The sequence below is a fragment of the Alnus glutinosa genome, chromosome 3 (genome assembly GCF_958979055.1).
Source record: "Alnus glutinosa chromosome 3, dhAlnGlut1.1, whole genome shotgun sequence".
Lineage (NCBI taxonomy): Eukaryota > Viridiplantae > Streptophyta > Magnoliopsida > Fagales > Betulaceae > Alnus > Alnus glutinosa.
Genome location: NC_084888.1, coordinates 35,040,937 through 35,053,716, shown reverse-complemented (window position 1 = coordinate 35,053,716; position 12,780 = coordinate 35,040,937). Strand labels below are relative to the sequence as shown.

General features: G+C 36.1%; 1 protein-coding gene across 1 annotated transcript; it reads right to left on the bottom strand.

Moving 5' to 3' along the window:
- Positions 1-848: 848 nt before the first annotated feature.
- On the bottom strand, positions 849-10,701 carry LOC133862880 (protein INVOLVED IN DE NOVO 2). Its single transcript, XM_062298789.1, has 8 exons — positions 10,485-10,701; positions 8,649-9,574; positions 8,223-8,404; positions 7,727-7,816; positions 7,341-7,628; positions 6,687-6,896; positions 1,610-1,854; positions 849-1,138 (listed from the first exon to the last, which is right to left on the bottom strand). Exons 2-7 carry the CDS (start codon positions 9,547-9,549, stop codon positions 1,612-1,614), a joined length of 1,914 nt encoding a protein of 637 aa, XP_062154773.1. The 5' UTR covers positions 9,550-9,574; positions 10,485-10,701; the 3' UTR covers positions 849-1,138; positions 1,610-1,611.
- Between the last annotated feature and the right edge of the window lie 2,079 nt (positions 10,702-12,780).

The following is a 12,780-nucleotide window of genomic DNA, read 5'->3' as shown; positions in this document are numbered from 1 at the left end:
CTAGCATTACTCAGCTCAAAAACACTATAATTAAGAACCATTCTTGTGCCTTTGTCGAAGTTATTATGAAGCTTTCTCCAAGTTTTTTCTTTAATGTTTGTGTTAAAACGAAAGATGGGGAAATCCCAGAAAAGGGACAACCTTCCCATATCATGCCTTCTTAAACACAGCTGCTGCATATTTTAAGAGTCAATTCGTCTAGATTTTGCTGGCATATTAGTCGGACCTTCCAGGCACCCCTTCTAAATTTCAATTTGGGCAGCTAGTCACAGTTGTGCTACACTTCTAAATTCACGATCAGAGCTGCCAAGAAGGCACCTTCATAATACTTTTATTATGCTTTCTAAAGAAAGTTGCAACTGTTATAAGAATACATATCTGCAATTGCAATGGACCCTAAGTATGATGAAAGGTGTTTACTACAGTCTACAGCATCAGTTGCAAGTAGATTATCCAAATTCATAGAATAGGATCAGAAACACAAATTCATGGGGCCTTCCTTGGGGAGAATTTTTGACCTTTTCCTTTGATCACCAATCCAATGCTTTCAGTTAACCAAAGGGAGGAACTTGCCAGTGCAGAATTTCTAAAGAAACAAGAGACTTAGCGGCTAAGCCTATTCTTTCTGTGACTAAAGACCAAGTAATCCTGTACCACCCACAGTTATGTAAGAAAGTCCTTCAAGCTAACCACTAATGAAGCAAGATCCCATGAACAGAGTGACCAGCCATGAATAGAGGGCTTCGTTCTAATTGAATGACCTTTGATGTTTGAATATGTCTAGGAACCAATTTAGATCACACCTTATTATATTGGCTGAATGTGACTACAATGGTAACTCTTGACAATCGAGAAACAGGGAAAAAGCTTATTTAAAACAGAAGTTGCATATCGATCAAAGGTTACATTATTGGAATAGGTTTTCCATCCATTGTACAACAGGAATGCCAAGTGTTGGCGTGGGTTCATGAATGCAGTTCATACAACAAGTTGTCTCATGGAGAGCAGAATTCGTACAACATGAAATTTCATAATTTACAGAGAAGAAATGCCCTAGACACATTCCCCCATCAAGTAAAGGGGGCAAGATCATTCCATCTCCGTAGTTGCTACATTTGGGGACTCAGATATTTATTTCCTGCAACCAGCAACATTGTTTCCACATCAGAAAAATTCAATATCGCTTTGCTTACAAAATACTGAAATCACGATTCACAGGTATGTAAGGGCTACTGAATAGGGAAATATATGACTTTAGCATAATAGCTAGACTATTTAAGCTGAATATAAATGCAATATTTGCGGAAGACTTCTTTTAGAGAACGAAGTAACTTGGTGTGTATACTCATGCTTCTGTCACTGTTAAATTTATAACCAATAATCAAAATTGTTTTCCATGAAAAGAAGCCACCTAGCCTAGTCAGTTACCAAAGGAATGCCACCTAGCAAAAGTAGCAAAATCTCATCAGAAAGGTAGCAAAGGCCAAATTCAAAACTCATCTACATGCTAGCCTACCAATATCTAATATTATTAATGAATATCTCAAACAGCTATCCATTTTATCAGCCCTTAATTTTTCACAGTAAAGTATCTGAAACTTATACCAACCTTCAACGCATTCCCCTTTTGCGTTTAGCTACTACTTCCTCCCATTCATTTAGTAAGAATGTGACTCCCTCTTGGAGTGTAGCTCTTTTTCCCTCCGAGAAGTTCCACAATTCTGATATTATATACCGCCCGCTTGGGTTGTAGTCATTTATTTCCATTAAAGCTGTTGTCACAGCCTTGTAAACTTCATCACCCAATTCATTCCTCAGACCTTTCAATTTCTCATCTTCAACATCTAGAACTTGCTGAAACAATGACATTCATCTTAAGTAAACCATGTCAAGTTAAAAGGGAAGCAAAAAAAATATGTACTATGGGAATATTAGAATATCATTGCAACTATTCTATTAAAAGCTTCAATAATAAATTAGGGCAGCAGAATCCTTGAACATTACTTAGATTTTCTAATTCTTAAAAGAATTGTCTCAAAGTACACCCGACAGACCAATTAACAAATGCAGATTTACTAATTGAGTACAAATGGATAGACAGCAGAAAGCACGCTCCTGACAAGCTACATAAAAGAACATTGATAAACTACCAAACAGACATGCAAGCAGGTCAAATGTTCAAACATATCCTTTTATTTTTTATTTTTTGGTTTGTTCAGACATGTCAATTGCAAGTGACTTTGCCAATGTAATTCAAAAATTCAGCCTATCTAATTACAGAAGCAAAACAATATTTGGCATCTACAACCAAACTAAAGTAGACTTGAAATCTGACCCTCAAATTTAGAGGAAAATTTGATAACTGACAATTAAATAACCTAGAGAAGTCACAGAATGCATTCATCAAAGGTAGGCAGATCCTAAATCTTATTCTTATTGCCAATGAATGCCTTGATAACAGAATGAGATATGGAGAATCGGGGATTATTTGTAAAATGGACTTAGAAAAAAACTAATGATCAATTTTTTTTTTTAATAGGTAATGTAATGTATATTCAATCAAAGCGTTGAGGAGTGAAAGCCTAGTACACAGGTAGTATACAAGAGAACTCATAAAATGTAGAAAAAGAAGCACTTAACTCCAAAAACTCAAAAATATTATAAAACTTATGATCATGTTAATTGGGATTTTCCGCTGCATATGCTGAGAAGGTGCAGGTTTGGTGGGAAATACTGCTCATGGATAGCTTATTGGATTTCCTCGGTCCATTTCTTAGTTTTGGTGAACAGCTTTGCCACAAGCTTCTTTATTGGCTCTCGTGGCTTGAGGCAAGGGGACCCTCTATCTCCTTTCCTGTTTGTCATATTGATGGTGGCGTTGGGTAGGATGATTTCAGCTACAGTGAGTGGAGGTTTGTTATCTAACTTCTATGTGGGGACAAAGACTAATATCTCCCATATGTTATTTGTTTATGATACCTTGCTTTTCTGTGGGGCCGACCCAAATCATCTACGCAATTTATGGAGCTTATTCTTATGTTTTGAAGTTGTGTCAGGTTTGAAGATGAACTTAGCCAACTCAGAATTGGTTTATGTGAGAAATGTTGATAATGTGGTTGGGCTGACTGGGATTCTAAGTTGTGGGGTTACATCTTTTCCCTTGAAGTATCTTGGTCTTCCGTTGGGGGCATCCTATAAGGCTAAGCATATACTTGACAGTGTAATTGAGAAGATAGAACGTTGGTAGCTAGTTTGAAAATGTTGTATTTGTTTAAGAGTTGTAAGATTATCCTTATAAAGAGCACCTTATCCAACTTACCTACGTACTTAATGTCCTTTCCTGTCCCTATGAGTGTTGCAAACCGTATTGAGAAGTTCCAACGTGATTTCTTATGGGGTCTCCTTTCCTGTTTGTCATATTGATGGTGGCGTTGGGTAGGATGATTTCAGCTGCAGTGAGTGGAGGTTTGTTATCTAACTTCTATGTGGGGACAAAGACTAATATCTCCCATATGTTATTTGTTTATGATACCTTGCTTTTCTGTGGGGCCGACCCAAATCATCTACGCAATTTATGAAGCTTATTCTTATGTTTTGAAGTTGTGTCAGGTTTGAAGATGAACTTAGCCAACTCAAAATTGGTTTATGTGAGAAATGTTGATAATGTGGTTGGGCTGACTGGGATTCTAAGTTGTGGGGTTACATCTTTTCCCTTGAAGTATCTTGGTCTTCCGTTTGGGGCATCCTATAAGGCTAAGCATATACTTGACAGTGTAATTGAGAAGATAGAACGTTGGTAGCTAGTTTGAAAATGTTGTATTTGTTTAAGAGTGGTAAGATTATCCTTATAAAGAGCACCTTATCCAACTTACCTACGTACTTAATGTCCTTTCCTGTCCCTATGAGTGTTGCAAACCGTATTGAGAAGTTCCAATGTGATTTCTTATGGGGTGGGATAGATGAAGAGTTCAAATATTAATTGATGAGTTAGTCTAAGGTTTGTATGCCGATCTCTTAGGGAGGGTTGGGGAGTGGTAGGATTATCCTCAACTCTTAAGGAAGCTTTTCCTGTTTTATTTGGAATTGCTCGTGCGAAGGATGCTTCAGTTGCGAATAATGTGGAGCTTGTGGGTGGCTTCAATCAGTGGAGCGTGTGCTTTTTCAGAGAAGCGCATGATTGGGAAGTGGATACCTTTGCTGCGTTTTTCCAGGTATTGCACTCGATCAGTTTTAATAGAGGTAGTGAAGACAAATTGTGGTGGATCCCTTCCAAAAAAGGTTTGTTCAAGGTTGGGTCTTTCTTTAGCTCTCTGGCTTGCGATGTGAGAAGTCACTTTCCTTGGAAGAGTGTATGGCGGACTCAGGCTCCTCCGCGGGCGGCTTTTTTCGTGTGGTCTGCGGCTCTAGGCAAGATCCTAACGGAGCATAACCTCAGGAAGAGGCATGTCATTATGGTGGATAGATGTTGCATGTGCAAGAGAAGCGGGGAATCAGTGGATCATCTTCTCCTTTACTGCGATGTTGCATACACTATGTGGAGTGCTATTTTTTCTCGTTTTGGTCTGTCTTGGGTTATGCCTCTGAGAGTCCTTGACTTGTTTGCGTGTTGGTGGACGGCTGATAGGCCGAGGAGTGCTGTTATTTGGAAGATGGTGCCGACATGCATTCTTTGGTGTGTTTGGAAGGAAAGAAATGATAGGTGTTTTGAGGATTTGGAGAGATCCTTGGAGGATATTTTAGCTTCTTTTTTTCATACGTTGTATCTTTGGACGGTGGCTTTTGTGTCACCGTTGTCGTTTACCTTTGATGAATTTCTTGTTCGTTTTTCACTTTCTAGCTAGGTGCGTTCTCTTGTATACTGTCGGTGTATTGAGGGGCGCCTTACGCTTTTAATAAGACCAACTTATTACTTATAAAAAAAAAAAAAAAAAACTTACATACGTACTTAATGTCCTTTCCTCTCCCTATGAGTGTTGCAAATCGTATTGAGAAGTTCCAACGTGATTTCTTATGGGGTGGGCTAGATGAAGAGTTCAAATATCGCCTGGTGAGTTAGTCCAAGGTTTGTATGCCGATCTCTGAGGGAGGGTTGGGTTTAGGAACTTGCTAAGGTTCATTCATGCTCTCTTTGGTAAATGACTTTGGCACTATGGGCTTGAGAGAGAAGCTTGATGGAGAGTGGTGGTAGACTCTAAATATGAAAGTTCATGGGGAGGATGGTGTTCTAGTGAGCCAGTTGGGGCGTATGGGGTGGGATAATGGAAGAATATTAAGAGGGGTTGGGAAAGGTTTTGTAGTCATACTGGATTTGAGGTAAGAGATGGATCCAAGGTTAGATTCTAGTATGATCTTTAGTATGGGGATATGGCTCTGAAGGAAGCCTTTCCAGATTTTTTTTTTTAGCTTGCGCAAAGGATTCTTCTGTTGCAGCTCACATGAAATATTCTAGAGGTGTCATTCAATGAAATGTGAGCTTTGCTAGAGCGGCTCATAATTGGGAAGTGCATGTCTTTGGTGGACTAAGTTTCCATCGAGGGTGGCCTTTTTGTTTGGTCGGTAGTCATAGGATAGATCCTTACTACGGACAATCCCCAAAAGCGGCGCATCATTATGGTTGATAGGTGTTGTATGTGTAAAATGAATGGGAAAGTCCATGGTCCATCTTCATTGTGAGGTTGCTTGTGCCATTTAGAATGTTTTCTTCAATCAATTTGGGTTGTCTTGGGTTATCCCTAGATGAGTACTCGATTTGTATGCTTGTTGGTGGATTGTCAGAAGCACTCGGAGTGCTCATGTGGAAAATGGTGCCTTCGTGCATTTTGTGGTGTCTAAGGAAGGAAATGAATGATAGAAGTTTTAAGGACTATGAGAGGGCTTTGGAGGAGATTAAGTCTTTATTTTTCTAACACCTTATATCTTTGGACAGCTGCTTTTGTTTCTCCTTTAATGATTAGTTACCATCATTTTCTTATTCTTTTTGCCTTACTAGCTCGGGGTAGCTTCTCTTGTATACTTCTTATATACTTGGAGGCGTTTTACGCTTGCAATGATATATTTTTGATAAGTAATAAGCCAATCTGATTAAAAGCGTACATTTTTAATGATATATTGATTACTTATTAAAAATAAAAAGAAAAAAAGTACAGATTCTGGTCGTCCTATTTAGGAACAATGGCCATCAATTCAAGAATTAAATACATATGTTTATGTGGTCTTCACATGTGGCAATAGCAAGTATCATATGATCATGTCACAACAATATGTGGTAGTGTCCAATAGCTTCTTTTTCAGGCATTAAAATTTCAAAATAAAGTGCAAAATTTCAAAGAATCATAATCAAAAGGAAAAAGAAATGGAGGAGACTGCTTTAAAGAGCCCTTTCCACACACTTTGAGCTGCTTCTTCTTTTTTCTTGGTCTGCTCTTTTTTATTTTTTATTTTTTTTTCTTTTTTGGAGGGGGGGGGGGGGGGGGGGGGGAGGTTGGAGGGGAGCATGTGTTTCTGTTGCTTACAATAAAATTCCTTCCTTCCATCCTTTAAAATGAATCATTATGCCAGATAAAGACATGTAACATGCACAGCATTCATGAAAAATAACATGCAGTACTTACTATGGAACAGATTTAAACCAGAACTACTGAGTAATATCTAGGAGAGGCAGATATTATGACATATAAGAATAACACCTGATGTTTCCCATCAACGGTAGTAACTTTGAAAGGATGCCAGTCTGGGTCCTTCAGATATTCCTCCCACAATGAGCAAAGTTCTGAAGCTCTCATATCTGCTTCTTCCTCGTTATACTTTCTCTTCATTGCTTCATAGAATGGTTTATTGTCAAGTGCTCCCATTCTTTTAACACCAATAGAAGTACGTCTTGCCATTTCTTTCAAGCCCTACAAAGTAAGAGAAATAATATTTCCTCACAGGCTATTTGAACTGGTATTAGGTTTAATATTGTTTAGATCAGAACATAAGGAAGATGCCGATAAGCCAGCCCATGATCCACAGTTAAAATTAATGTAACAGGGTAGAACACTCGCCATCCCACTATTCCAAGTTATAAAAGCATTTATACAAAAACCAAAATGTATGTCACTCTAATAAAATCAGAATTTGAAACCCACACCTTCAAAATTTCAGGGTCAAATAATGACTTTGGGGTTGGAAAATAAGGGCATATTAACTCATGAGCCAATCGCCTCTGGGGATCCTACTATTAATAAATAAATCATAATTTACATCATCCACACAATATAGCACCCTAGTACTAACTTCTAATAATATGCATACGTTTAAAATCTTCTTGCAGCTTTTCATTGAAAGGGAGAAGAACATACATTTATTAATTCTTTTCGAGCTTCTTGCAGTTCATCATTGCTCTTGCGCTCCTTCACTATTAGAGTTTGGTTCAAATCTTCTAAATCATCAAGCTCTCCTTCTCTTTCTCGCAATTGTTTGAGTATCGATTCCACCTTTTGCAGAACTTCTACATCTCCATCATCTCCCATGTGCTTCATGACATTTAGTTGCCCTCTCAGTTGCTCAATTTCCAATTCCAGCGCTTGTTTTGCATCCAGTTGCTTTTCCAGTTGAATTATTCTATTATGGAGTTTCTCCTTTTGCCTCTGTATGAAATCAATAGTAACATATAACAAATTTTCTTCTGTGAAATTGGCAAGGAAATGTTGATTAATGTTTAAACACTAAAAAACAACTAACAGACCTTCTGATCTTCAGCCAGTTTCAATACATTTTCATCAGCCTTCTGTTGCTCCAAAGAGGCCAATTGCAGAGAGCTATTTTTTATGGCATTCTGATAGAATAACCAAAAGCAGGGTGGTCAAGCATATCATCTTGCAAAATTCATATATAATCATACAAAAACATTTCAATAAATGCAGTAATTGGTTGAATCAATTTTAAGCAAATAATAGGAATTACATTGACAGTATCAAATTTAAATAGTTTTCTAATCAATCATTCTGTGGTTATTACATTTGACATTTACCAGAGTGGAAAAAATATGCATAGTTGCTCTTCCCCTTCTAGACAGCATGTAGATGTTGGGATATTAATTAGGTGTTAGACACACTTGACCATTTCTCTCATATTGAATAAACTTTTTTAATCAAAGAAATTTTACCTCTTCAATAATCATAGCATGTGAATTATGAAATATAAGAGAAATTGTGACAGCAATCAAGCCCAAATAATGATACCTTTTCAATCTCTTCAGCGAGCATTCTTCTTTCACTTTCACTCTGCGCATCACGCTTTTCCAATTCTATCCCACGCATCTCAAGCTCTTTTTTCTGAGATTCCAGTTGCAACTTAATCTTTTCGTGGTCATTAAAAATCCTCTGAAAGTGATCCCTAGCACTCAGTTGCACTTTTCTTAGATCTGTAAGCAAACATGGCATAGATTAATTGATACCAGTCTGATGCCAAAAAGGAATAATTCATAGTGACAAATCCAATACGGTGAAATCTACACTAGAATTTGCCAACTATTCAGGAATTCTATAGCTGTAAATAGCTAAGAAGATATTCTATTTAACCCAACAAGTGCAGTACATTGCATTGCACAACCCAGTTCAGGAGATTAAAGAAGACTAAACATTTGAAATCTACAATAAAAAACAAACCTTCAGTATAAGATTGAACGAGCGTATCTATCTCTTCCATTAAGTTGCTAACAGAGACTGAAGTCTCACTACATCTTTCCTCCATCTCTTTTAAGTGCTTGTTCTTGAGTTCAATAATGTTTGTCAGATTAGATATTAGTTTATCCTGCTTCCTGGCTTCTTCCTCCATAATTTCTGAAATCGTTCTAACATCTCCAATCTTTCGTAGGTGTTCCCCAACAATTCCGGTTGAATTATAGTCATCTGCACGAGCAACCCAAGCATAAAGACCAGATTTCTGGCCATTACTAGTATGCCAGTCCTTTTTCCCGTGATGATCTGCCTCGTAAGCCCTCTCAAATGACATAGCATTATGTAACCCAGGCCAATCTTTGTGGAATTCCACAATAGCACTTCCTGAATGACCGCGAAAATTCCATAGAGGGTTGACTCTTATGGGATTAAACCCTCTACTTTTCAACTCATCCCTCAGTTTGGATCCACTTTCTCCTACATATCGCCCATCATCTGTCCGTCTAGTTGGCATGTTAACCACAACTCCTGTCCAAGGCCAAACAATTTTCTCATCATGGTCACAGCCAATAGGAGGATCACCCTTGCCTACAGGTTTTGATGGACCTGCTAAATCTTTTTCCAAATATTTCACCAAAGCAAGGTGATTAGCCTTCTCTCTCGTACTTCTCTTTTCCGAACTACTTTTGCCCACCCCAGAAGCATGCTGAAGAAGGTCCTTATATAGATAATCCCGCTTTCTCTTCTTCGGGCAGTAGGGGCAAGCAAATGTCTCATCTGAGTTTTTGAAATGTTGATTCCCATTCTTCAATTCTTCATAAGATTTATCTTCATACTCACCCATTTCAGATTCACTAATATCTGTGTCTTCTCCTGAGCCGTAACCCATCACTCCACTTAAAGTCAAAAAGTACCTAGAAAATTGAAAAAATAACACCAAAGAGGTTAAAATCAGCTTTCACGCTTTTCTTACATAAATAATTTCTGTTGGTTATTATCAAATTTTCTTTTCTAGGTGATTTCTCAAGTGTGACCATTAGGAAGTCAAACTAGTTTAACCTGAGCAAAGGAGAGAATGTAGACATCATTGAGGGTTTAATGCAGAACTGCTATAATTCATCCAATATCTTACTGTTTTGAATCCAAAATACCCCCCCAAGCAAGGATGACCCTTGCACAATTTAAAAGATCAACCGAGAAGAAATTGGACATTTGAGCTTCACTAGCGTGGCGCTTTCACAACAATTAAACAGTTTTCCACATTTCATTCTCTCTGTTTTTTTTTTTTTTTTTGCAGAACCAAGTGACAATTTCAGACCAAAGGAACATTGTATATAATGCCAAGAACTACATTTTAAAACATTTACTCCATATAATTGGTAAGCCAATCAACCATATTAAGTTAAATATTTGAACTTTGAACAGAACCCAAAGATAATCTTGTATTTGAGACCACAATGTAGTACACTCACATAATTACAACGGCCATCAAACATTCAAAATACACATAACCAGACACCAGTAACAGAACAGTTATTCTTAAACCCCATTTCCAATTCAGCTCAACTAAGCCTCAATCTAACCACATGATCTGTACTAAAAATTTTTAAAATAAAAACTAGAATCAAGAAAAGCACAAGCGGATCGGCGGAAAGGAACAAAGATATGACTTTTACAGAGTAGTCTAGAGCCTCAAACTCCAGAACTGAGACAGAAAGAAAATCGAGCCCAAAAAGATCGTGCATTTCAGACCAATTATCCAAACAGATCCATGCATGCAAAGAAAGAAATAAAGCAGAAAATGTGAGCAACAGAGAAGATTACCTTCACAATTGGAGCTTCCTGGGGTCTCCCTTTGAAGACTTGGGAAAGTTGGATTTAGGGTTTGATCAAGGAACTGGGTCAGACATGAGACATGGAAGTGAATAGGTTTGGTGCTGTGAGAGTGAGAGTTGTGCGCACACCAATACTACAAAAAGTGTGAGTTCCTCTGTCTGTGTTTGTCGAGAGAGAGAGAGAGTCTGAAGACTCTGAACAGCGCAAGATGGAACGCGCGCTTGGAGCGCGTCAGGTGGTTTAGTTGAACAACGAAGGAGAATATTAATGCTAGCCTGGGGGCGCCTCCATTGCCTAACCATGAACTGTCAGTAATCAATCGAGTCCTAAACCATTCAATGACATGCATGGTAAGAAAAGGTGTTTAATTTTTATAGTATAAAAATATTCTAAGAGCTTTATATATTATGCAAAAATAATAAATAAATTTCTACCATAAAAGAAAAAAAAAAGTTTTTTTTCACTCTCATAAAAAATAGAAGAGATTATGAATACTTTAGTTTCATGACAAGACATATGCTCTTTATTAGAATTATAACAAAATTACTAAAATACTAAAAAATATGTATAAAAAAAAATAATAATATTAAAAAACTAAAAACTAAAAAATAAAATTGGTGGTGGACGCACCGGATTACCCGAACATTAATTGTTAAAGCAAAATGACAAACTTTATCTTTGTATCCATATTCATAATTCGATGAAACTATTAAAAATTGTAATCTAATTACCTAAGAAAATCTGAAAAAAAAAAAAAAACCATAAAATCCTACATATTAGTTATCTTAAAATTACTAAATTAAGACAGATTAAATGCATCAAATTTAATTCAAGAAGATCATATTATTTACGTGAGAGAGCTCATGTGTGAACATCATGAGGAAGCCACAGACTATCTTTTTCGCGGCTGCACGTGCCTAGTAATCTGCACTCGCCTTGGGGACGGCCTTGGGAATGACTTAGTCACCTCTGAGGCACAATATCAGTAACACTGCCAATGACATCCCAGCTTCATGTGCCCAGAAACAGTAATGAAGAGCCGTCACATGCATAATTTACCAATCAGATTCACGGGTGACATCATTATCTACTTAACGGTGGCGTGTACTCTGGAGTAGTAATTTTTTTTTTTTTTTTTTTTTTTTTTTTTTATAATAAGAATGTAGATATATATATAATTTTTTTTTTAAAAAATGTAATGCTACGTACAACTCATTCATTATACTGGCCTAATATAACCGTGTTTATGGGCTTGTTTGATGGCCTTGTTTGATAAATACATTAACAGAACATAGTAGTAAATTGTTAGTTTTGAAATTAGTAAAAAGTGATGATGTGATATAAAATAAAAAGAATTTGTATATAAAAAAGTAAAAAAAATTTGTATTGTAGTGAATTTTTTTATTTGAATAGTAATAAAAAATTATTGATGTGATATAAAAAGTGAAAAAAATGGGAATGTTTTGATGTTGATTGGTGGTGAAAAATATAAAAAAAAATAAAAAAAAAACAAAACAAAAAAAAAACACATGAACACTACTGTTCTGTTTTGTATTCTATCAAACAAGGAAGATAAGCCACAGAACATTACAGGATAGTGGCTGGTACTATTCACAATTTTTTATTTTATTTTTACACTTTCTAATAACAATCAACATCAAAACATTCTCACTTTTTTTTTTTTTTTTTCACTTTTTATATCACATCAATAATTTTTTATTACTATTCAAATAAAAAAATTCACTACAATACAAATTTTTTTTTTTTCACTTTTTTATATAAATTCTTTTTATTTTATATCACATCATTACTTTTTACTAATTTCAAAACTAACAACCCACTACTCTATTCTGTTCTGTTCTTTGCCAAACAAGCCCTATCAACCTTATAGCATTACTTTAAAAAAATTCAACAAAAACAAAAATGAGCCTATAAGTAAGTAAAAAGGTAAGCAAATTTAAAAGATTACATCATAAACACTCCAAGACTTAGCAAAAAAGCGATTACCGGAAGAATCACGTATAGTATCCTTATAGGAGTTTACTTTAAATCTAACTCAAAACAAAATAAAGTTTATATACTCTCTTCAAACTACCACCTAATTGATAATATTTCCCCCAAATTGTTAATTTGGACAATGTCTTCCAAAACTAGAAAAAATTGTCAATGTTTTTCCCCAATGACGAAAATACCCATACTAAAATAAAATAGTAAAATTAAAATTAAAACTAAAAATAAAATAAAATAAAAAATACATAAGATCAGGGTGGCCAAATTTAAAAAT